This window comes from Triplophysa rosa, linkage group LG12, assembly GCF_024868665.1.
Source record: "Triplophysa rosa linkage group LG12, Trosa_1v2, whole genome shotgun sequence".
In the NCBI taxonomy this organism is placed as follows: domain Eukaryota; kingdom Metazoa; phylum Chordata; class Actinopteri; order Cypriniformes; family Nemacheilidae; genus Triplophysa; species Triplophysa rosa.
Window position 1 is genome coordinate 3056214 of NC_079901.1, and position 24508 is coordinate 3080721.

Sequence of the window (24508 nt, forward strand, 5' to 3'; positions counted from 1 at the left end):
GGAACTCCTCCCTTCTCACCTCTCCTGAAGTCTTATTGGATAACGCCAATGAAACTGGCCAATTGTCGCGCTCGCAACCGAATGTAATTACTGGCGACCCGAGACATACATGAATACAGTGCACAGCGACAATACCTCAGAATCGTCTCTTTCACGCTGCCATCGTTCATATCGTCAGAAGCTTCTTCATCCGATTTCCGCCTTCTGTTGTCTTTGCGCGGGTCCCATTGACCCGCAGGATACGCACGAGCATTGCATCGCCTGCCTAGGCCTGGCCCACGCTGAGGCGGCGTTCGGAGAGTCCGATTGCGCGCACTGTGCTGACCTGCCGGCGTGTGTCTTGAGGACTCGCAGGAACGTTGCTCGAGGATTATTCGGGTCGAGGCCCACTGCCGCCAAAGGGCCGCTGGTGGGCCCACCCATGCCACGTGGTGGCGGCGACGACGACGACGACGACCCGGCTCAGGGCCGCCGTCCTCTGCCGTCGCCTCGTTCCCCAGTCATTTTCACTGAGGAGAGCCTTCGTCCCCCTCCCACCGTTGCGGATGCGGATTTCCTTCGGCCTCAATGAGGAAGACGATGACTCTATGTCCATCTCGGCCTCGGTGAAGGACTGGGCGGAGTCGGAGCGGGACCGCACCGACTCGGAGAGCACCCCAGACCTCCAGGAGGAGTTTGTGAGGGTGCTGGAAAAGGCTGTTAAGGAGCTCGACCTTAGCTGGAGCACCCCGGAGGAGCCAGCTAAAAGTAAGCTCGATTCCTGGTATTTTTAAGCGGGCCGCCGCCAGGCTGCACCGAAGAGGAGTACTCCTTTTTTCCCTGATGTGCACGAGCACGTGGTTAAGTCGTGGACGGCCCCTCAATCGGCGCGAGTCCATGCTGCCACACAGGCTATGTTCGCCCACGTGGATGGGGCGGAGGCCCACGGTTATACCCGCATGCCGCCCGTGGAGGAGACCCTCGCTGTACATCTGTGCCCCTCCTCCTCCTTCAGTGCAGGACCAGGTCTGCCGTCGAAGCCGTGCAGGTTTACCGCCCACCTCGCCGACAAGGCGTACACCTCCGCCGGGGAAGCAGCCTCCGCGCTGCACTCAATCGCGGTTCTTTAGATCTTTCAGGCGAAGATCCTGCAGGCGCTGGATGGGGGCGCCTTGGATGCGGACGCTGTGAAGGACCTGGGGGTGGCGACGGACTTCGCGCTGATGGTGACGAAGCGCACCGCACAGGCTATCAGCAGGTTGATGGGCTTCATGGTCGTCCTTCACCGCCATTTGTGGCTGACGCTGGCGGACCTCAAGGACGCTGACCGGAAGTCGCTGCTCAACGCTCCCATTACTCCCTCTGGTCTCTTCGGGGATGTCGTGGAGTCGGTGTCGGAATGCTTCGTGGAGGCGCAGAAGCGCGCAAAAGCCATGAGCCACGTGCTTCCTCGCCGTTCGTTGCAGCCGGCACCGAGAGCGAGATCCTCGTCTGCTTCGCGCTCTTCCCACAGGCCGGCTAAGCAGCCCGCTGCCGCGGCTTCGGCTCCCCGAGACCCTGGGCCAGACGTCCGGCCTAAGCAGTGGTCTGCCCCAGCTAGGAAGAAGTACGGGCAGAAGAGAGGTCATCGAGGCGATAGCGGATCGTCTTTGGCTGCCAAGCCGCCTTCCTGACGGGTCTGCAGAGAGGAGGGGAGAGGTCGTGAGCGGACCGTTTTTCAAGCGGCGCCATTTGCATCTTGTTTCCCCCGCTGTTGCTGGCGATTGTTGCAATGCTCAAAATGTTGTGTGTGTAAATGTATTAAAAGCACTTACCTCCTCACAAAAGGAGCTCTCTCCCCTTCACTCACACCACACTGTGTCCCTTGCCCTGCCACGGTGCAGCGCGAAGCCACAGTTAGAATACGCTATAACCGGCATCCCCTCACCCACGGTAGCTCCTGTGGGTGAGCGGTGGCCAGAGCCTCACACGCTTCACATTCCCCGGCCAGTGCAATTAGCCTCGTGAGGGCAGAGCACGTCTCCGGAATATCAGCAAGCTGTATCGCCCGAGGTATTTCGGCTGCTATGCATGTTTCTGAATGCGTGGAAAGCAATTCCGGGTATCTCTCCATGGCTGCTAAATGTGATAGAACATGGGTATTCCCTTCAGTTCAGACGCAGGTCCCCCCGCTTCAGCGGAGTTGTCCCATCACTCACATTGCCATGCAACGCTCCTGTGACAGGAGATTCACAGCCTGCTCAGAAAGAGCAAATAGATAGAGCGGGTTCCTCCAAGCGAGGTAGAGTGCGGTTTCTACAGCCGGTATTTTGTGGTGCCCAAGAGAGATGGCGGACTCCGTCTGTAGCAAGGAAGGCGGGACGAGAGCCGTGGGGCAGGAAGGCAGGGCCGGTGGCATGAGTGATAATGAGTATCAGCTGTGCGCGCACCGGTCCTGCATGCCGCACGGGGGAGCTAGGGAGCATAAGAGGATGAGTGACGGGACTGCCGAGGAGAGAGGACCGGGCCCGGAAGTTGTTAAGTTTTGTTTATGTTTGTGTGGCCGGCAGTCGTCCGTGAGGGGCTGCCGGCCTGTTTTAATGCTGTTTATTGTTTACTTATTTTTGATTAAATATGCTTAAATGTTTGCCGGTTCCTGCCTCCTTCCTTCCCTTCTATTGAACTTTGCTACATTAGTGCCGAAACCCGGGAGGAAGGAGGGACATGCTGTCAAAGAGTCCTCGCCACTGAGGGGGATCGCGGTGCTGCGGAGTTCGGGCAGCGCGGAGGAGGGAAGTCCACGAGTGGCTGCCCGAGGCGGTGGTGCTGGATCATCGGTCGAGTGGGACGAAGACCTCGCGACCGTCCTCGTGGGCCGAGGTGGGATGATTGCCGTCCGGGAGGGAGCCAAGGGTCGGCGCCGTTTGCCGTGGGCCGGAGCCTGCTGCCATCCGCCGGGAAGGGGAGGAGCAGGGAACGGGAGACCCACTGCCCTCAGCCGGAGGAGCCATCGCCGGCCGCCAGGAGGTGGAGGAGGATCGGGATGTCCACCAAGCGTCCAGTACCACCACATGGCACTGCGAGGAAGAGCCTCTCGGCTGGCTGAGGACCGAACGACAGCGTGTCGGGGAACTGGACTATTTTTTTTCCTCTCTCCCCTTTCTCGTCCCTGTCGCTCGGGGTGCTCCCGGCTCCATTATCTCGTCTCGTCTGTGCGTACCCCCAGGCGCTGGGGCTCTCAAGGGGCCCCCCCCGGGGGGGGAGTACGCACAGGCGCGGTGGTGCCCCCCGGCCTGTGAGGGGCGATGGGGGTATGTAGCAAGGAAGGCGGGACGAGAGCCGTGGGGCAGGAAGGCGGGGCTGGTGGCGTGAGTGATAATGAGTATCAGCTGTGCGCGCACTGGTCCCACATGCCGCACGGGAGAGCTAGGGAGCATAAGAGGACGAGTGATGGGACTGCCGAGGAGAGAGGACCGGGCCCGGAAGTTGTTAAGTTTTGTTTATGTTTGTGTGGCCGGCAGTCGTCCGTGAGGGGCTGCCGGCCTGTTTTAATGCTGTTTATTGTTTATTTAGTTTTTATTAAATATGTTTAAATGTTTGCCGGTTCCCGCCTCCTTCCTTGCCTTCTATTGAACTTTGCTACACCGTCCTATTTTGGATTTGAGACCCATCAATCGAGCGCTTCACAAGAGGGCGTTCAGAATGATTACGCTAAAACAGATCCTGGCGCAAGTTCGTCCCAGGGACTGGTTTGCGTCCGTGGATCTGAAGGATGCATATTTTCACGTTCAGATAGCCCAGAGCCACCAGCGCTTCCTGCGGTTCGACGGAGCGGCGTACCAGTTTGCTGTGCTGCCGTTCGGACTGGCATTGGCTCCACGCACGTTCTCGAAATGCATGGACGGAGCGCTTTCCCCTCTCAGAGCGAGTGGTATGCGCATTCTGAACTATCTGGACGACTGGCTGCTTCTAGCCCATTCACGAGATGTGCTTGTCAGTCATACGCAGATGCTGCTTCGTCACTTGTCATCCCTGGGGCTGCGGGTGAACGTGCCGAAGAGCAAGCTTCTGCCGAGTCGATCCATAACATATCTAGGGGTATGTTTCGACTCAGTGGAGATGCGGGCCTGCCTCTCTCAGGAGCGCTTGGAGTCCATCTCCGCCGCACTGCGCGCCTTCAGCCTGGACCGGTCCGTTCCGCTGAGGGTATTTCAGAGACTTCTGGGACTGATGGCGTCAGCATCACCAGTCTGCCACCTGTGTCTTTTGCACATGCGTCCTCTGCAGCTGTGGCTAAAGACTCAAGTTCCACAGAGAGCATGGTCCTGGGGTCGTGCGCGTGTGCGGATAACTCACAGATGCCTCAGCGCTTTGGAACCATGGCGCGACTTGAGCATGTTCAGCCAGGGCGTTCCCCTGGGGCTTGTGACAACGCGCACGTCTTCCTCGGGCTGGGGTGCAGTGTGCGAAGGCAGGCCGGCGTCGGGTCTGTGATCGCCGTCTCTGAGCAGTTGGCACATAAATCGGCTGGAGCTGATGGCGGTGTTCTTAGCTCTGCAGACTTTTTGGCCTCAGCTGATGCAGCGTCATGTACTGATTCGCACCGACAACACGTCCGTGGTTTCGTACATCAATCGCCATGGAGGGGTCCACTCCAGAGCCCTTTTCGAGTTGGCTGCGAGTCTGCTGCTGTGGGCAGACCAGCACCTGCTTTCCATCAGGGCAGCACATATCCCCGGTCATTTGAACTGCGGAGCGGATATGCTCTCGAGGGGAGGTCTTTCCCAAGGGGAATGGAGACTTCACCCCGACTCAGTATGGATGATCTGGGAAGGGAAGGCAGAGGTGGATCTGTTCGCGACGAGCGAGAACGCACACTGTCCGCTGTTCTTCTCGCTGCCGTGCTCCCCCAGGGAGACGGACGCTCTGACGACACGCTGGCCGGACGCCCGGCTTTACGCTTTTCCTCCGGTGAAGATTCTGCCCCTTGTGCTGTGCAAGATCAGAGAGGAGAGAGCGTTGGTGATCCTCGTTGCTCCGTTTTGGCCGAATCAGCCGTGGTTCCCGGACCTGAGAGAGTTATTGGTGTCCTCCCCATGGCGGATTCCCCTCAGGGGCGACCTGTTATCTCAGGCGAATGGCTCGATTTGGCACCCCAACCTGGATTTGTGGAGCCTCCATGCCTGGCCGCTTCAGGGGTCTTAGAACCCCTCCCTCAGAGAGTGCTTGACACTATTGCGGAGTCTCGGGCGCCTTCCACTAGACGCTTATATGCTCTGAAATGGGATGTATTTAAGAAGTGGTGTATTGAGTGCGGTATAGACCCGGTGTCATGTCCCGTGTCTGATGTTTTACGCTTTCTACAATACAGGATGGATAATGGTGGCCTCCCGTCCACGCTGAAGGTTTATGTGGCTGCTATCGCCTCGTTTCGTTCCCCGGTTGACGGGCAATCAATCGGTAGAAATACATTGGTGGTCAGTTTTTTGAGAGGAGCTTGGAGGCTGTTTCCCTCGTGATCTCCTTCAGTACCCCCGTGGGATTTGTCTCTGGTGCTGAGGGCTCTCTCTCTGCCCCCGTTCGAGCGGTTGGAAGCTCTTTCTATAAGGAAGCTCTCTCTTAAAGCCGTTCTCCTTCTCGCTCTTGCTTCAGCAAAACGCATAGGGGATTTATGTGCGCTTTCTATTGGCGCGGATTTCATTCGTTATGGGGCCGGCGACTGCAGCGTCACTCTACGGCCGAAAGCGGGTTATGTGCCTAAGTTACGGCCGGGTTTCGGTTGTCTGATCAGCTCTTCGTGTGCTACGGCGGGGGGACTAAAGGTCGGACTGTCTCTAAACAGAGGCTCTCTCACTGGGTGGTGGACGCTATCAACCTGGCGTATGAGAGTCAAGGGCAGGCCTGCCCTTTCGGCGTCAGGGCTCACTCAACTAGGGCTGTTGCCTCTTCGTGGGCTTGGGCTAGAGGCGTTTCTATTAAGGACATCTGGTGTGTGGCTGGCTGGTCTTCACAGAACACCTTCGCCAGATTCTACAGGCTGGATGTATCCTCCTTAGCCTCGCATGTCCTCTCGGTGAGTACGGACAGCTCAATGTTATCTAGTTGCTGATCTCCTATATTGTGCAGTTGTTACCGTGTTACTGTTAAATCTATGCTTGGTGTTACTGGATTTGCATTATATCTGCCCGGGTTTCCGCGCTGACTTTTACTATTGTGGTGTCTGCCCCGGTGTGCAGGCCGCTCATTTCTTTGGCTGAGATATGCAAATTTTGTAGAAGACCGTTCTTGAAGCTCATTGGTCTGTCTCAGACAATCAGCTGCGGGCCTTTCAAGACGACTTCGCGATTGGTTCATCTGTGTGCTTAACATTGGTGAATGTATGCGGTCGGTGTACGGCTGTCTTGCTACTCTCACGGCGGGATTGTATACAGTTCCCATATGCGGAAGCTTCCGCAATGTCGAGAGACCGCTCTCGATAGGGAACATCTCCGGTTACTGTCGTAACCTCGGTTCCTTGAGAAGTGGGAATGAGACATTGCGCTAGCTGGCGTGTTCGTCGCGTGTCAGCCTTGGAGGCGTTCTATCGCAGATTCTGAGGTATTGTCGCTGTGCACTGTATTTATACTGTCTCGGGTCGCCAGTAATTACATTCGGTTGCGAGAGCGACAATTGGCCAGTTTCACTGGCGTTATCCAATAAGACTTCCGGAGAGGTGAGAAGGGAGGAGTTCCCATATGCGGAAGCTTCCGCAATGTCTCGTTCCCGCTTCTCAGGGAACCGAGGTTACGACAGTAACTGGAGACGTTCTCCCCCTCCGTCCATCTTCTTGACATGCCGTCTCCTGCATGCGCAGATCTTTATTACCGTAAATACACAAAGTGACCGTAAACCGTCTACATCTTCACCGCACACGAGCGTCACGGTGCAGTGTACTTGGGTTAAGAGCAAGTGTATGATCCAAACATCAACAACAAACATAAGAAACACTTAAAAAAATGTTATTATTATGCAGAAAGCTCTGCAGTTGTTGACATACTATTTTCTCTAAAATATTAGACATAAAAGAAAGATTTGACACTGGCCTAAAATTTGTCAATACTGTCGGATCTAACGTAGGCATTTTAAGAAGTGGCCGGACAATCCCATGCTTCATATCATCTGGAACTGTTGCCATTTCAAGGCAACTGTTCATAATCTTAAGAACCGTCGGCCCAGTAACATCAAAAGTCTGTTTAAAAAAGCGTGGTGGAAGAATGTCATAGTGCGAACCAGAAGGTTTGAGCTTGCTCACAATGACAGGCTCAAACAGACTCAAGATGGTAGTGCAGCATGGAGGGACCATTGGCACATGGATGTGACAATTCTTTACTATCAAATCAGCAAAGTACTTAAATTTTGCTGTTCTCACCACTTTCTGATAATGTATTAGATTGTCCCTTAATATTTCATATGAAACTTGCAGCTTGTCTCTTTTCCACCTTCATTCAGCCCTCCTGCAGACCTGTCGAAGAGCACGAGTATCGTCAGTAAGCCACGGCTCAGCCTTTGGTTTATGTCGTTTGACTCTAATAGGAGCCAAAGTGTCTAAAATCGTAGATGAAATAGTGTTAAAATAATTAAGATGATCTGCACCACTCCAGTCATTGTACAATGAATCGAATGATTGAGACATTGCCTTAAAAGCAGCTAAAAACTCAGTACGAGTATGTAGGGTATGGTCAGATCAAAGTTTACCATCTGTGATCGTAAAACACAGCAACCTCTCAGCAGGACTTCAAGCAGGCACCGACGAGTCTGGGCAAATGGGCCTGTCTAAACACCCCCCCTGGACTTCAAAGGAGGTTCGGGGGGGAGGACAGGGCTGGTCACCAAAGTGACAAAAACCATGTCGTCCACAAGCTGAGAGCCTCGGTTTATTCCAAAAGAATCTCTCTTTCTCTCTATTTAGCAACAAAAGACTGGTTTAAAATGCATATCCGTATACCCCCACGTTGTATGTTTGTCTCCCCGTTATTCAATATACAGTATAACCTCCAATGCATGTGTGCGTCGCGGTATTCTGTGTATATTTACATTCTTGTCCAAACTACAGGTCAATGTAATTGTAACACCTTCATGTTTCATATCTACATGTTTCCCTTTTCATGTCTTAGAATATGGTGTACAGCACACTAATGTATTTTATACCATACTCATTTTATTCTATTCTAAGTCTATTCCTGCTCCAAACTCCCAGGCGACCATGAATGCAAATGAGTTAGTGTGCCGGACAAAGAAACATGTTTTCGCGCCAAAAACTATCTCATCACATTGGATCGCCCACCTTGAAGGGGCGTGACGCCCTCTGTGTTAAAACATCTGAACACGCAGGAAAGCTTGCTCTTTTGTGTATGTTCGTTCGCTTGGGTGCGTTCGCACTCCTGCGCGTTCGCTCGCTCGTATGTCAACCTCTCGAGACCTGCCTCTCCTCAGAGACAGCTTTCTTCAGGCAGTTTTGCTTCAAGCTAAATCAACGGACTCACGGCCCGCTCTGAACGCATCAGGACCCTTTGATACGCGCGCCAGCACGTGTCCCGAGAAACAAAGAAGCCAATGTAAGTATCTGAACTATTGCTAACCAGTTGCGAATAAGCTTTGCCCCTTTTAAATAAGGAGATTTGTCCTTGATGGTTCGTGCAGATGTGAATAGCTGATTTAATAGTGCCTTTTTCTTTGCTTTATCTATTTCTTTCATTCTCTACTGTTTTACGTTTTTATGTTTGTTTGTTAATGTTTGGTCTTTGTTAGTAGTTGGTTTTAGTTCCCCCGTAGTGTAGGTAAATAAACCGCATGTGTATCCACGCTCGAATTGTTTCTGTGTTTATTTATCACATATCAAGGCTTGATTTCATTAAGATTTCTGAAGTGGTACTGTACTACAGTAAGAATATTGTTTTTCCAGGCCAGGGGAGTAATATTCTTAGAGTTAATATTCGACCTGCTGATCACTCGCTCGACGAGTACATTTTAGTTTGTCGCTGTTATTAGCTCTGCTGCAACAGGTTAAAGTGTATAAAACAATTAATGGTTAATCACAATTAATTATACGTATGTTACTGTGGTTAAACTCATAGTTTCCCCGAAATACACTACAAGTAGTTGGAGTATTTGCGCGTGACCGACGAACAGCCATTTTAGCCCTAGCACAGTTAAAACTAACAGGAATACTAAATGTTAAACATGGTCAACTTGTCAAAAAACGAGTTGGACGTATTACGTAGTATTTCTGTGCTCAATACACTCTCCCCCATGGTTCTTGTAGTTTTCGGAAAGTTTTTTTTGAACATAAAAAAAGTTACGTAACAACTTTTCTAAGTCCCGTATTGGACAATTATCCCAGAATGGTGAAAGAAATAGCCCGCCCACGCATCAACCGACGAGCGATAGGAAGACCCGCTTACCATCACGATAGGCGTCAAGATTGACTGTGCTGTGGGCCTGCAGCTGCAGCTGTTACTCTTGCAATAGTGAGAGAAGTTGAGGTGTGTTTGTTTGTACACAGCATTTCAGTGATGGATGTTATATAAACGGTGGATATAACGCTGGATTTGCAGATCGTTTGAAACTGATAGATAAAAGATGCCGGACATGAACCGCACACGGTAATTGAAACTAAGTCATATGTCTTTGTTTTGTTGGCAATCGGCGCATACGTGCATAATGTAAACAACACAATCTTAAAGTGAATCAAAACCGTTATGCAGAGATAATGCGAAATTGTATTGTGTGCTCGTGAAGTAGTTCCTCCCCCCGCAGTGTTTTCAGAAATAATCGTACAGCTTTTATAAATGTGATCAAACTAAATACTCTTCGAAGATACAAAGTATGCAATACTACTCTATAGGTACTGAAGATTAATATGAGATTGGTAGAAACTGCGTGTTCAACCGGACCTTTAATGCAATCATTTATGTCAGATTCACACATACATATACACACAAATACACAAGCATGCTGATATTTTGCACAGTTTATGAGTAGATAATGTTGCTTGTTTAGACCTCCGATTTTACTTTTATTGAATGGAGGGCAGACAGTTCCATTTCAGAGCTCATGTCTCACAAATAACCTCAATTATGGAAATCTGTTTCTCTGAATACCTGCATTTAAATCTAAGAGTTTAATACATTAATCAAACAAAGCTTTTAATTCAAAACATCCACACAGAGAGGTAAACATATTGAGCTTTTTAAATAATAGGAAAATTTCATATTTATGTTTGACTTTTGAAATGAGTAGCCGTGCATGCACGTAACCTAACAAGTTACAGGTGAAATTACATGTATGTACTGCGTAAGTGAGAGACAAATAATTCATTTTCTCTATGAGAGTTATAAGCAGGGGGTTCACTTTGGGTGGAACGGATGGGAACGCCATTCCATCCCTCTCTAAAAGTTGAAGGAGAGGAAAACCAACCCATAAAATAAAATAAAAAAACGTGATTTGAGCTTTTCATGTTACTTGCAGTCTGAACTGTATTTGCTGTCGCTGTCAGTTCAGGAGCCAATCATTTTTCCACTTGTTTTAAAGCCGTCCCAGTTACTGACCGCTGATGTTCCTGAGAAGGCTCAGAAACCCAGGACGAGTCTTGAGAGTCATGACGTACAAACTTACAAATGTACTCATTTAACTTAAATGGCGATAGTGGGGTAATTTACTGTGTCCACCCAACCAAACTTATTATAATAAATATGATGATCTTATGCACGTGTTACGGTGTGTTTACATCAGAGCCTTTGCCGTAATATTAGAGAGAATTTACCCTGATAATGTTTAAGTTTGTTTATCAAATTATGCTAATTATATGTAGCAGGTTAATTTGCATGGTGTAACATTAGCTCCGATGCTGTAGCCTACATAAGCTAGTGAATTTAGTAGTGCTGTCAATCGATTAAAAAAATTAATCGGATTAATCACACATTTTTTCTGTGATTAATCACGATTAATCGCACATAACAATTATATTTTAAAATATACTTTTACATTTGAATAATTTCACATTTAATCTTCAAATTGATGTAGAAACAACATATTTCTTTAACAGCATCATTTTATGAAAGCTAACATTTTGATATTAGTATTGTAACTGATGTCTCTATTAAATTGATTATTTTAACATGAATTATAGCCATTCACTCATGTAGGAAATATACAGAAATTAAAGGACACTTTACAGTCTTTAATGCTAAATTATAAATTAAATGCAGAAGAATTCTCATTAAAGCTACAAAATCACATTGATTTCTTCTTTTATTTTGTTCTTTGATTAACATTAGTGACAGGAGTCACAGCAGCACGTTTAAGAACGCGGCCCCTTTAAGAGCTGTCTCAGTACGCAGATCTGACTGTCACCGCACTCCCATTTTCACAACTCTTTGCATTCATTTAAGATTTTATTTTACACTTTGAAGTCTGTGCTTAAGAAAATGCTAGACAAAACGGGCTTTATGACATAATCTTGTGTGGTTTTATCCATTCAAGCACGAAAGAGAACTTAACACGGATGCGCTGTCTGACAGAGATTCACCGACGCAGCCTTTAGCCCGTGACTGTATACACCAGACTGGACCTCGCGTTGCGTTTTGCCGCGTCCCACAGTTTAGAAGCTGTCTATCTTCATTGAACGCGTCGAAGCAACTGCTTCAAATCGCGCTTAAGTGGTTTAAAAGCCTGTACATGAATAAGAACGTGATTACATAATGTAACGCTAGACAAAGGATGTCAAAACAAACGGATGCTGCGTTAATTGCGATAAATATTTTCTCACGCGTTAATTTGAAAAAATTAATCGCATGCGTTAACGCGTTAACGTTGACAGCCCTACAATTTAGTAAGTTGAACACAATTTATAAAATTAAACATTAATACTTTAATTTGCAAACAGTACCACACTCTTACACTTTTGTCAGACATGTATCAATTTATCTTACAGAGATGGACAGAAGGGGAGCCAAGTTGCTGCAATTTGCTCTTGACTTATTATGTTGAGGGTATTTCATTATGGTTTTACAATATAATATCAGTGTACACCAATAAAATAAATTACTAAAAACAAAGTAAATTTATTTTAACGAGAACAACTATAGGCCTGTACTTTTTTTGGGGGGCAGTTGTGGTCTAGTGGTTAGAGAGTAGGACTCGTAACCAGAAGGTCACCGGTTCAATTCTCAGGGCCAGCAGGTAGCGACTGACGTGCCCTTGAGCAAGGCACCTAACCCCCGTTTGCTCCCCGGGCGCTGCAGTGATAGCTGCCCACTGCTCCGAGTGTGTGTGTTCACGACTTGCAGTGCATGTGTTCACTACTCACTGGATGGGTTAAATGCAGAGGTCACATGCTCAAAATCAAACATAAGCAAGGGTCAAGGCAGTGCCAAAAACCGCAACAGTGTCACAGGTTAGAGCATCAACTCAGAACAGCAAGAGGGCTGCAGGTCAGAGCAGCAACAGTGCTGCAGCCCAAGCTCCAAAACCACAGAGAATGCTTTGCCCAGTTGTTGAAGCATTTTTCAATATAGAATGATATACCTTTCCATTTATGTAAACAGCAAACCAGAAGTTGGATTGCTCTGTTTGCAAAGAAGCATCTTGTCTGCTCAGAGACTTTGTTAGGTATGTAGTATATGTAGTAAGGATAGTAGTAACTGACACAAGTAAGAAAAGCCCAGATGACGTCACTCACCTATTTGCGTTTTCATCGAAGATGACTAAAAACGAGCTGATTACACCATGTGTAATCCCAGCTGGACCCCATCAGCCAGACTGGAGCCAAGAGACCCTCAGGATGAAGAACTACAGCCTGACTATGTCACTCCTAATTCTGATGATGTTGTGCAGCACACCAGTGGCGGAAGTGGTGCATATCAACCCCCTATATGCACTGTAGAGAATCTAGCATAAGCCAAATGGTCGGAGTCATTGAAAGAAGAGCCATCAACTCCCACTCCTTTTTGTCCTGGTTTCTTTTGCTATCATCATCAAAAGACCATAGCAAAAACCTGGCTCCAGGGGTCTGGTTTTAGAGTTTTGATAACATTTTGTCTCTCTGTTAGATATTTACGACCCCTATGCTTCAAAGCATTGGTGAGAAGTCTCTGTCTTATCTCTAACTTAACATCTGAGGCTAACCAGAGAAATGTCCCTGACATGCCTAAGGCCATCAAACGTATTGTGTAACTTAGTCGACACGCGCCGGACGGCTAGTTATGGACGCTGCGCGCCGAAGACCCCAAATTTTTCCCAGGTCGCCCGGCGGTGCCGAAACGAAGGGGAGAGCGCCCGCGATCGAACGGAAGCGTCATGGGGCGGCGGCGACGCCCGGGGGACCCCAGAAAAATGCCCAAAGTGCCTAATTTTTGAGTCACTGAACGAAGGGTTAGGCGCTCTCTCGGGCAGAACCACGAGGGGGCGACTCGACGTACGGTCCCATCCTAAGCCGCGCGTGCCGATCAGGTTGCGACCGGGCCTCCTGAAGAGCGCCTATGCAACCCCCTTGCAGCCTACGGGCCGGCTCCGGACCCCGACGTACACGAGAGGCCTACGCGTGCCCCTTGTAACCTATTTTGGGCGGGGCTTCCCGCTGGCCACGCCTCCATCCTCAGAACTCCTACGCTTTCCCCTTGCAGCCTAAACTTGAGGGAGGCCTGCCCGACGCCCCCGAAGCCTGCCCGAAGACCCGGTCTCCACCCGGCGCCCCGGGGGACCCTGTCTCGGATATGACTGCCTCATTTGAGCCCAGCGGCTGTGCGACAGACGCTTAAACAGCCCAAAGCCCTTTTCTTTGACTTTCGAGTCGAACGTGCACATAAAAGCGCCGGTGTGCATCGACACAATGTTTTCTCACATCTGCGATTCATTCGAAGGGCCCATAATTAGGTAGACAGAGTAAGACCCCTGTCAGTGGTCTCGTTTGCTTTGGCAATGATTTATCCAGCTTAAACCATCAGTAGAGTGTATGAGAGGAACAGCCCTTCACAATGACGTGCATTAAGGCTCACAGTTGTGCTCCAGAAGCTTAAAAATGGTGTCCATTAGCTACCTATGGGACCCGCGCCAAAAGTGTTACGTGTGGGACTTCCTGTGACCACAGGAAGTCCCAGTCGTAACTTATCTTATGGGGCCCTCATAGGTAAATAATGGACAAAGCCTATTAAGGGTTATTATAAGCCTATGTAGGGAGATATATAGCTTTAACCAACAGTAGAGTGCATGAGAGGCTTAGCCCTTCACAATGACGTGCATTAAGGCTCACAGTTGTGCTCCAGAAGCTTAAAAATGGTATGTCCATTAGCTACCTATGGGAGCCGCGCCAAAAGTGTTACGTGTGGGACTTCCTGTGACCACAGGAAGTCCCAGTCGTAACTTATCTTATGGGGCCCTTATAGGTAAATGATGGACAAAGTCTATTAAGGGTCATTATAATCCTAAGTAAGGAGTTATATAGCTTTAGCCAACAGTAGAGTGTATGAGAGTCACAGCCCTTCACAATGACGTGCATTAAGGCTCATAGATGTGCTCCAGAAGCTTAAAAATGGTGTGTACATTAGCTACCTATGGGACCCGTCAAAAGTGTTACGTGGACTTCCTGTGACCACAGGAAGTCCCAGTCTTAACTTATCTTATGGGGCCCTCATAGGTAAATAATGGACAAAGCCTATTAAGGGTCATTATAAGCCTAAGTAGGAGTATATAGCTTTAACCAACAGTAGAGTGTATGAGAGGCTTAGCCCTTCACAATGACTGCATTAAGGCTCAAGTTGTGCTCCAGAAGCTTAAAAATGGTGTGTCCATTAGCTACCTATGGGAGCCGGCCAAAAGTGTTACGTGTGGCATGTACATTCGTAACTTATTTAATGGGACCTTCATAGTAAATAATGGACAAAGCCTATTAAGGGTCATTATAACCTAAGTAGGGAGATATATAGCTTTACCAACAGTAGAGTGTATGAGAGGCTTAACCCTTCACATTGACTGCATTAAGGCTCATAGATGTGCTCCAGAGAGCTTAAAAATGGTGTGTCATTAGCTACCTATGGGGGCCGTTCCAAAAGTGTGTGTGACTCAGTTTGGCAATTACCTGTTTATTACAGCTTTGTAACATGGTTATTATGCTCAAAATGACAATACATGTGTAACTTATTTAATGGACCTTCATAGTAAATAATGGCCAAAGCCTATTAAGGGTCATTATAGCCTAATAGGGAGTCTATACGGCTTTCCAACAGTAGAGTGTATGAGAGGCTATCTTCACTTGACATGCATTAAGGCTCATAGATGTGCTCCAAGGCTTAAAAATGGTGTGTTCATTAGCTACTATGGGTGGCCGTTCCAAAAGTGTGTGTGACTCAGTTTGGCAATTACCTGTTTATTACAGCTTTGTAACATGGTTATTATGCTCAAAATGACAATACATGTGTAACTTATTTAATGCGACCCTCATAGGTAAATAATGGCCAAAGCCTATTAAGGGTCATTATAGCCTAATTAAGGAGTTATAAGCTTTAACCAACAGTAGAGTGTATGAGAGGCTTAGCCTTCACGATGACGTGCATTAAGGCTCATAGATGTGCTCCATAGGCTTAAAAATGGTGTGTCCATTAGCTACCTATGGGAGCCGTGCCAAAAGTGTTACGTGTGGCATGTACATTCGTAACTTATTTAATGGGACCCTCATAGGTAAATAATGGACAAAGCCTTTAAGGGTCATTATAAGCCTAAGTAAGGAGTTATATAGCTTTAACCAACAGTAGAGTGTATGAGAGTCACAGCCCTTCACAATGACGTGCATTAAGGCTCATAGATGTGCTCCAGAGCTTAAAAATGGTGTGTCATTAGCTACCTATGGGGGCCGTCCAAAAGTGTGTGGACTCAGTTTGGCAATTACCTGTTTATTACAGCTTTGTAACATGGTTATTATGCTCAAAATGACAATACATGTGTAACTTATTTAATGGGACCTCATAGGTAAATAATGGCCAAAGCCTATTAAGGGTCATTATAAGCTAAGTAAGGAGTTATACAGCTTTAACCAAAGTAGAGTGTATGAGAGGCTTAGCCTTCACAATGACGTGCATTAAGGCTCATAGATGTGCTCCAGGAGCTTAAAAATGGTGTGTCCATTAGCTACCTATGGGGGCCGTTCCAAAGTGTGTGTGACTCAGTTTGGCAATTACCTGTTTATTACAGCTTTGTAACATGGTTATTATGCTCAAAAATGGTATATACATGTGTGACTTATTTGATTGTGGTCTCACATACATGTGTAACTTATTTAATGGGACCCTCATAGGTAAATAATGGACAAAGCCTATTAAGGGTCATTATAAGCTAAGTAAGGAGTTATATAGCTTTAGACCAACAGTAGAGTGTATGAGAGGCTTAGCCCTTCACAATGACGTGCATTAAGGCTCTAGATGTGTCCAGAGGCTTAAAAATGGTGTGTCCATTAGCTACCTATGGGAGCCGCCAAAAGTGTTACGTGTGGGACTTTCTGTGACCAAGGAAGTCCCAGTCGTAATCTTATTTTATGGGCCTCATAGGTAAATAATGGACAAAGCCTATTAAGGGTCATTATAAGCTAAGTAAGTAGTATATAGCTTTAACCAACAGAGAGTGTCATGAGAGGTCTACGCCCTTCACAATGACGTGCATTAAGGCTCATAGATTGTGCTGGAGCCTTAAAAATGGTGTGTCCATTAGCTACCTATGGGAGCCGCTGCCAAAAGTGTTACGTGTGGACTTCCTGTGACCACAGGAAGTCCCAGTCGTAACTTATCTTATGGGCCCTATAGGTAAATAATGGACAAAGCCTATTTAAGGGTCATATAAAGCCTAAGTAAGGAGTTATATAGCTTTACCAACAGTAGAGTGTATGAGAGCAGCTTACCCAATGACGTGCATTAAGGCTCATAGTTGTGCTCAGAGCTTAAAAATGGTGTGTCCATTAGCTACCTATGGGAGCCGCTGCCAAAAGTGTTACGTGTGGACTTCCTGTGACCACAGGAAGTCCCAGTCTAATTTATCTTATGGGGCCCTCATAGGTAAATAATGGACAAAGCCTATTAAGGGTCATTATAAGCCTAAGTAAGGAGTTTATAGCTTTAACCAACAGTAGAGTGTATGAGAGGCTTAGCCCTTCACAATGAGTGCATTAAGGCTCAAGTGTGCTCCAGAAGCTTAAAAATGGTGTGTCCATTAGCTACCTATGGGAGCCGTGCCAAAAGTGTTACGTGTGGCATGTACATTCGTAACTTATCTAATGGGACCTTCATAGGTAAATAATGGACAAAGCCTATTAAGGGTATTATTTAACCTTGGCAATGAGATATATTGCTTAATCCAACAATAGAGTGTATAAGAGGCACTCTACTGTTTAAATGACGTCAATTTAAGGTCAAGATGTGCTCCAGAAGCTTAAAAATGGTGTGTACATTAGCTACCATGAGGACCCGTCAAATAAGTTACGACTGGCACTTCCTGTGACTCGGCAAAACCACAGGAAGACCAGTCATAACTTATTTGACAGTAGCCTCGTAGGCTTACAGTGGACAATACTGTAAACGGTCAATTTTTAAGACTGTAAACAGCTTTTGTATGACAAACCTACAGCTATGTATCCTAGAAGCACCCCATATTGGTATATTGCACACCTCAGGCTATTAAAATGCTTATTTTGAATACAAACGCACTTTTCACAGAAATTAGTCTCTCACCAGCATTATCAGCAAAAAACTGCTTTATTCTTGTACAAAAATCTCGGGGCTTCGAATGCTAGTTCGACGCACCCTCACGCACCACATATCCGAAGCCCGTACCCCTCGCTGTACGGCAAGTGCTCGAAAAAAAATCACAAAAAATATTCCCAAAAAATAAACGGCCCACAACCTCCCCAAAACGTGCAATGTAGGACATAACGAGGCCGTACCGTCTTCAAACTTTGGGAACCGAATGAGGGGGTAGCGAGCAGCTACTGAATTTGAATCGGGGTCATTCGGAGTCCCCGGGGCCGTTCGGGGGTCTCTGTACGATAGCCACCTATGAGAGAAATAGGATATGTTGCAGGTGTCAGAGGCTCCCGTACCGGCCGCGGAGGCCCCAGTAGCCAGAAACCTAACAGAAAGTTGCGTCACGCGGCTCTCGACGACATACCGATACGGCTAGGTGGGGCTATGAAATTAAGTATTTTTTATTATTTTTCAGACGTCTCTCTCCCTCGCATTGATCTCTATGGGCCATGTGACTGTAAAAGGTCAATTTTTAAGACTGTAAACAGCTTTTGTAAGACAAACCTACAGCTATGTATCCTAGAAGCACCCCATATTGGTATATTGCACACTTCAGGCTATTAAAATGATTATTTTGCTTACAAATGCACTTTTCACAGAAATACATCTCTGAACAGCATTTTCAGCAAAATTCTGCTTTATTCTTGTACAGAAACCTCGGGGCTTCGAATGCTGGTTCTTCACACCCTCACGCACCACATATTCGAAGTCCCTACCCATCGGTGTACGGAAAGTGCTAGAAAAAAAAGGGGCAGCGAGCAGCTATGGAATTTGAATCGGGGTCATTCGGAGTACCCGGGGCCGTTCGGCGGTCTCTGTACGATAGCCACCTATGAGAGAAATAGGATATGTTGCAGGTGTCAGAGGCTCCCGTACGGGCCGCGGAGGCCCCAGGAGCCCGAAAAATTACAGAAAGTTGCGTCACGTGACTCTCGACGTCATACCGATAGGGCTTGGTCGGGAAGTGAACTTAAATATTTTATCTCCCTGCCTCTAGTGGTTCTCTATGGGCCCGCAAACCCCCTCGCGCGTTGGCTTGGGTATCCGACGTCTTTCTGACAGAAACCTCCCCTAAGCACGAACGAGCAAGGTCACGAAGGACGCCCGGCTCCTCTAGGGGGCGCCACGGCCGTGAGGGAGAGCAAAAAGAAAGAAGGGCGGCGAGCGAGACGTTTTGGCTTCTTTCGGATGTCTCGCCACGCATAGGCAGCAAGGGGCAGCAAACTACCAACTCTAGGCGCTCTGCGGACGCAAGGGTGGCGAGCGAGACGTTTTGGCATCTTTTGGGTGTCGCGCCACGAATAGGCAGCAAGGGGCAGCAAACTAGCAAGTCTAGGCGCGCTGCGGACGTGAGGAAGACTATGGCAGAGTTAGGTGGTCAGGGGGAAGCGAAAGGCTCCTCGTGCACGCGGTGATGAAGATTAGGTGGTGAGGGGATGAGTAGGCACTTTGTGGCGCGAGGGTCCATGCCCGCAGCACTTTGCCACCCCTTGTGGCGTCCGTACGATGCCTCTCCGGAAAAACGGCCCCTAAACTCCGATAAGGGAAAAAAGTCCCACTCATAATAAGAGTGAGCGAGAATTTGGCGTACAATTCAGGTATACGAGCCCTTCGTCTGCCTAGTCGACCGATGGCAATCTATATGAATGGACAATTGTCCACGATTTACCTAACTTCCCTTGCAATAGGAACGTATGTGATTAAACTGTCCTTTTCTATACATATATCTAACTATCTAGGTTGTGTGTTGGCGCTCGTGCCATTTTAAATAGTCTGTCACAGTTAGATATACAGGTTTAAATCAGGCTTTGTTTGTATGTGTTCCATCTGAATGAATCATGACTTGTTGCAATTCAAACCTGTCCATTTTTGATATCTAAATGTTTTGTCTTTACAATTCCTTCTTAAATTAGATTAGATTAGATTCAACTTTATTGTCATTACACATGTACAAGTACAAGGCAACGAAATGTAGTTTAGGTCTAACCAGAAGTGCAATAAGCAAGTGCAGGATATACAGTTGTGCATAAATACATAAATACAGGATAAAGCAAAATTATGAAGAATTTACAAGTGGGAATGTACTATGACCATTATATACAGATGGCTATTTACTGAAAACAGAAATTTACTGATGGACATGTACAATATAAATTAGACTATGCAGAACAGCAGTGCAATGAATATAAAGTGTGCATAAATTATGGACAGCAGTTATTAAGTTAAAGTAAACAGTGCAGTAGATGAGTTATTGCAGTATTCAGTACATAGTACTGGAGTGCAGATGATGCGGTATATGTGTAATAAGTAGTGCAAATGACATTAGTACATAGTACTGGAGTGCAAATGATGCAGTATATGTATAAATAGTCCGGTAGAGCAAGTAAACATGTAGTACATGTGTAGACAGTCCAGTCGTGCACTTGACAGGCCTGTAGTGCAATAAACAAAACAATATAGCAGCATTAAGTAGAGGTATATGAGGGGGTTGTGGAATCAGCGGGGGGTAGAGTTCAATAGCAAGACAGCTCTGGGAAAAAAGCTGTTTCTCAGTCTGCTAGTCCTTGTCCGGAGGCATCTGAGGCGACTGCCAGAAGGCAGGAGAGAAAACAGTCTGTGGGCGGGGTGAGAGGAGTCCTTAAGAATGCCGCGAGCTCGACGCAGACAGCGTTTCCTCTGGATGTCCTCAATGGCTGAAAGTGGAGTCCCTGTGATGCGCTGGGCGGTTTTCACCACCCGCTGCAGTGCCTTGCGCTCTGCAACAGAGCAGCTCCCATACCAGGCTGTGACACAGTTGGTTAGGATGCTCTCTACTGCGCAGCGGTAGAAGTTCACCAGGATAGCTGAAGACAGTTGGTTCTTCTTCAGTGTCCTCAGGAAGAAGAGGCACTGGTGAGCCTTCTTGACCAGTCTGGAGGTGTTGGTGGTCCAGGACAGGTCCTCCGAAATATGGGTCCCCAGGAATTTAAAGCTGGGGACACGCTCAACAGCCATCCCGTTAATGTGGATGGGGTCATGTGTGCCTCCTCTCTCCTTCCTGAAGTCCACGATGAGCTCCTTTGTCTTGGAAGTGTTAAGGAGCAGGTTGTTGTCTGAGCACCATGTGGCCAGGTGCTGGACCTCCTCCCTGTAGGCAGTCTCATCGTTGTTGCTGATGAGACCAATCACTGTAGTATCGTCTGCAAACTTGATGATGGCATTAGATCCATTCACAGGCCTGCAGTCGAGTGTGAACAGGGAGTAGAGAAAGGGGCTCAGAACACAGCCCTGTGGAACGCCAGTGTTAAGTGTGATGGTGGTGGAGCAGATGTGGCCTGACCAAGCTGAGGTCTGTTTGTCAGAAAGTCCATAATCCAGTTGCAAATGGAGGTGTTAATACCCAGGTTCCCAAGTTTGGTGATTAACTTGGAAGGGACGACAGTATTGAATGCAGAGCTGAAGTCATCAAACAGCATTCGTGCATAAGTGTTTTTATTGTCCAAGTGTGTGAGTACAGAGTGCAGTGCTATGGAGACGGCATCCTCTGTGCTCCTATTGCTGCGGTAGGCAAACTGGTATGGGTCCAGTGTGGATGGAAGGGAGTCCTTTAGGTGAGCCAGGACCAGCCGCTCAAAGCACTTCATAACATATGTGTGAGTGCTACAGGTCGGTAGTCATTCAGGCACGTAGGGCTAGAGTGTTTCGGCACTGGCACAATGGAGGTGGATTTAAAGCATGCTGGCACAACTGCTTGGGTGAGGGACAGGTTGAAAATATCCGTAAAGACCCAGCGAGTTGCTCTGCACATACCCTATGTACACGACCGGGGATGCCGTCTGGTCCAGCAGCCTTCCGTGCGTTGATCCGGCTCAGTGCCGTGTAGACATCTGAGGAGGTGAGTATGATGGTCGGGTGGTCATCTAAGAGTGTGAGATTGGTGGCAGTTTCCTTATTGTCTCTCTCAAAGCTAGCATAAAAGTCATTAAGCTCGTTCAGGAAGACAACATCTGTGGCTACGGGGGTGGAGTGGCTGGGTTTGTAGTCGCTGATGGCCTGGATGCCCTGCCACATGCGTCGAGGATCAGAGTTGGAATAGTGCTCCTCTAGCTTTAGCTTGTAGCAGTGCTTGGCCTTTTTGATGCCCCTCTTCAGATTTGCCCTGGAAGTGCTGTAGGCCTGTGCATCACCTGAGCTGAAGGCAGTGTTGCGTGACTTCAACAGGAGGAGCACTTCCTTGTTCATCCATGGCTTCTGATTTGGGTATGTAGTGATCTGTTTCTGGGTTGTAACACTGTCTATGGTGATGTTAATGTAGTCCAGTACAGAGGAGGTGTAGCTGTCTATGTCCATATGAAAGCCACAGGTAGCCTGAGAAGCAAACATACTCCAGTCTGTGTCTTGAAACCTGTCCTGAAGTGTGGAGTCTGCCCCCGCAGGCCACACTTTGATGGTCCTTACTGATGGCTTCACACGATTAATGATGGGTGAATACTTGGGGGTAAGGAACAGAGAAAGGTGATCAGATTGACCCAGGTGGGGGAGGGGGGTCACAGCGTAAGCTTCAGCCATGTTTGTATAGACGTGGTCCAAAGTTTTCTTTCCTCTGGTGGGACAGGAAACATGCTGGTGAAATTTGGGGAGCACTGTCTTTAAGTTTGAGTGATTAAAATCTCCCGCAACAATAAATGCAGCCTCCGGGTGAGCAGTCTGTTGTTTACTGATGGCCGCATGAAGTTCGTTCATAGCAAGCTTGGCATCAGCATCTGGAGGAATGTAAGTTGCCTTTATAATGGTGGACGTGAACTCCCGTGGCAGATAAAACGGTCTACATTTAACCATGAGAAACTCTAGGTTAGCTGAGCAGTGTCTCCCAACAATAACAGAGTTCGTGCACCAAGCTTTGTTAACGTAAATGCACAGTCCTCTGCCTCTGGTCTTACCGGATTCATCTGCCGTCCTATCTGCCCAAAGTGTGTCGCGTCCCGCTAGCTCAATAGCATTGTCCGGTATGCCGCTGTTTAGCCACGTTTCAGTGAAAATCATCACATTGCAGTTCAAAAGTCTTTTTCTATGAACGAATCTCATCCATTTTGTTCACCAATGACCGTACATTAGCGAGGAAAATGCTGGGTAAAGAGAGCCGATGCGGTGTTAGCTTTAGCTTAGCTCTTAGCCCTCCGCGCTTCCCCCGCCTTTGTTTTACGATCTCGACGCCGCCGGCGAGCACTTCCGCCCGGCCGTGTAGGGTGCGTAGCATCGGGCGTTCTAGCGATCTCAGGGACGAGTTGAAGATTGCCGATAAAACTTCTGGGAATGCGCAAAACCAATATCCAATAGTTCATGCCGGGTGTACGATGTAAAGGCATAGCTGTCCTGCACGATCAGACCCGAGATGAGCAAGAAAAACACTGCATAAATGCAAAAACTGGAGAGACCCTGAGCTTCGCGATGTGCACGCGCCGCCATCTTGGGATTCTATCCCAAGGGGTTGGGTATTGTATACATTGTGTGACATAGAACACTTTCTTTTCATTGTTATAATTGGGAATGATATTTTGTAAAGTTGCCAGGAGGTCATAAAGATGCAAATTAGCTGTTGAGTGGACAAAGAACCTCTTCCCTGCTCAACTCTGATTGGTCGATTCAAACTCAGGTGGGCATGCCCTCTCATGAGGTTAAATATTGAGCCTGCTCTGAAAACCTCCTCTTGTCTTGTCGTCCCTTCTTCTCTTCCGGCTTCGTCTCTTCCGGCTTCGTCCCTTCCTCCTGTCTCTTCGGAGACTGCCCTTCCCCCCCTGGGGAAAGGGATGGAACAATGGACTTCTACTGCCACGCGGGCCGATCACGAGGCCCGCAACTTTCGGCAGGTCTTGCCTTCTGAAACCTTTTGAACAATTCCATCTCTACACGCGCTTACGGATTTCAGTCCAGCACAGAGCTTGCAAGTATCCGTTTCTATTTATAGAATAGCTGCGTTAAGTCTGTGCCTCTTTGTTAAAGATTATTTTTATTGGTGTTCAGAAATCGCTGCCATGCCCTCTCTCTCTCTCTCTCTCTCTCTCTCTTCTCACTCTTTCTCCCTCCACGCTTCCAAACGCATTTGTGTTTCATGTATTTGTTTGTTTTATGCGATCGTCATTGTTTTTGTTATCATGTAGAGTAGAGTTTAATAAACAACCATATATATTCATTTGTGATGGGTTTTCTGTATTAACGCTCACAGACCTGGTACCTTTTACTGTGTTTCGATTTACGCTACCTTTGCTCTAAATCCTGTTTGGTAAAGTGGTATGAGATAATGTAAAGTATATAATATCATTGAGGCATTTGCTGGACGAATGCATACAAGTATTGTTATGCTTTATATTACTAATCAGAGACCGTAAAATATGTATATTTGATCACTAAACTAAACTAAATTAATTCCTTGACTGAAATTGATGTTTTAAATAACTCATTTCATGGATATGATCTTGAAAGATCTGGTGGAGAACCATATTTGGTGAGCTTTGCTCATCAATATAATAACGTTAGCTAAAACCGCTACAGCACTATGGTGACAGACATACTGAAATTCATCCTCCAAGTAATGTTAGACAGAGGGTCAAGATCAGAATCAGAAAGGAGCTTCATTGTCATGTATGTTTGCACAAGGAATTCGTTTTGGTGAAAGGAGCATCCAGTAAACAGAAACCATAACACAATACTGTAATGCAGTAAAAATAAAATAAAGATACAGAGTGTAAAGCTTT

At 47.4% G+C, this 24508-nt stretch overlaps 2 protein-coding genes across 7 annotated transcripts in view; one reads left to right on the forward strand and one right to left on the reverse strand.

Annotated features, from left to right (window-relative positions):
- The window catches only part of gse1b (Gse1 coiled-coil protein b), a 375321-nt gene that overhangs the window by 208559 nt on the left and 142254 nt on the right, over positions 1-24508 (reverse strand). The window lies entirely within an intron of this gene.
- LOC130562495 (uncharacterized) overlaps positions 1-24508 on the forward strand; it is a 156275-nt gene that overhangs the window by 118281 nt on the left and 13486 nt on the right. The window contains exon 1 of one of the 5 annotated variants that reach the window (XM_057347535.1): positions 8303-8552. The exons of 2 other annotated variants lie outside the window; for them this stretch is intronic. In XM_057347535.1, the coding sequence (XP_057203518.1) occupies positions 8399-8552 (154 nt within the window). In that variant the 5' untranslated portion in view covers positions 8303-8398. Of the gene's footprint in view, positions 1-8302; positions 8553-24508 lie in introns of those variants that run through there. 2 more of the 5 variants (XM_057347534.1, XM_057347533.1) reach the window with 2 other exon arrangements.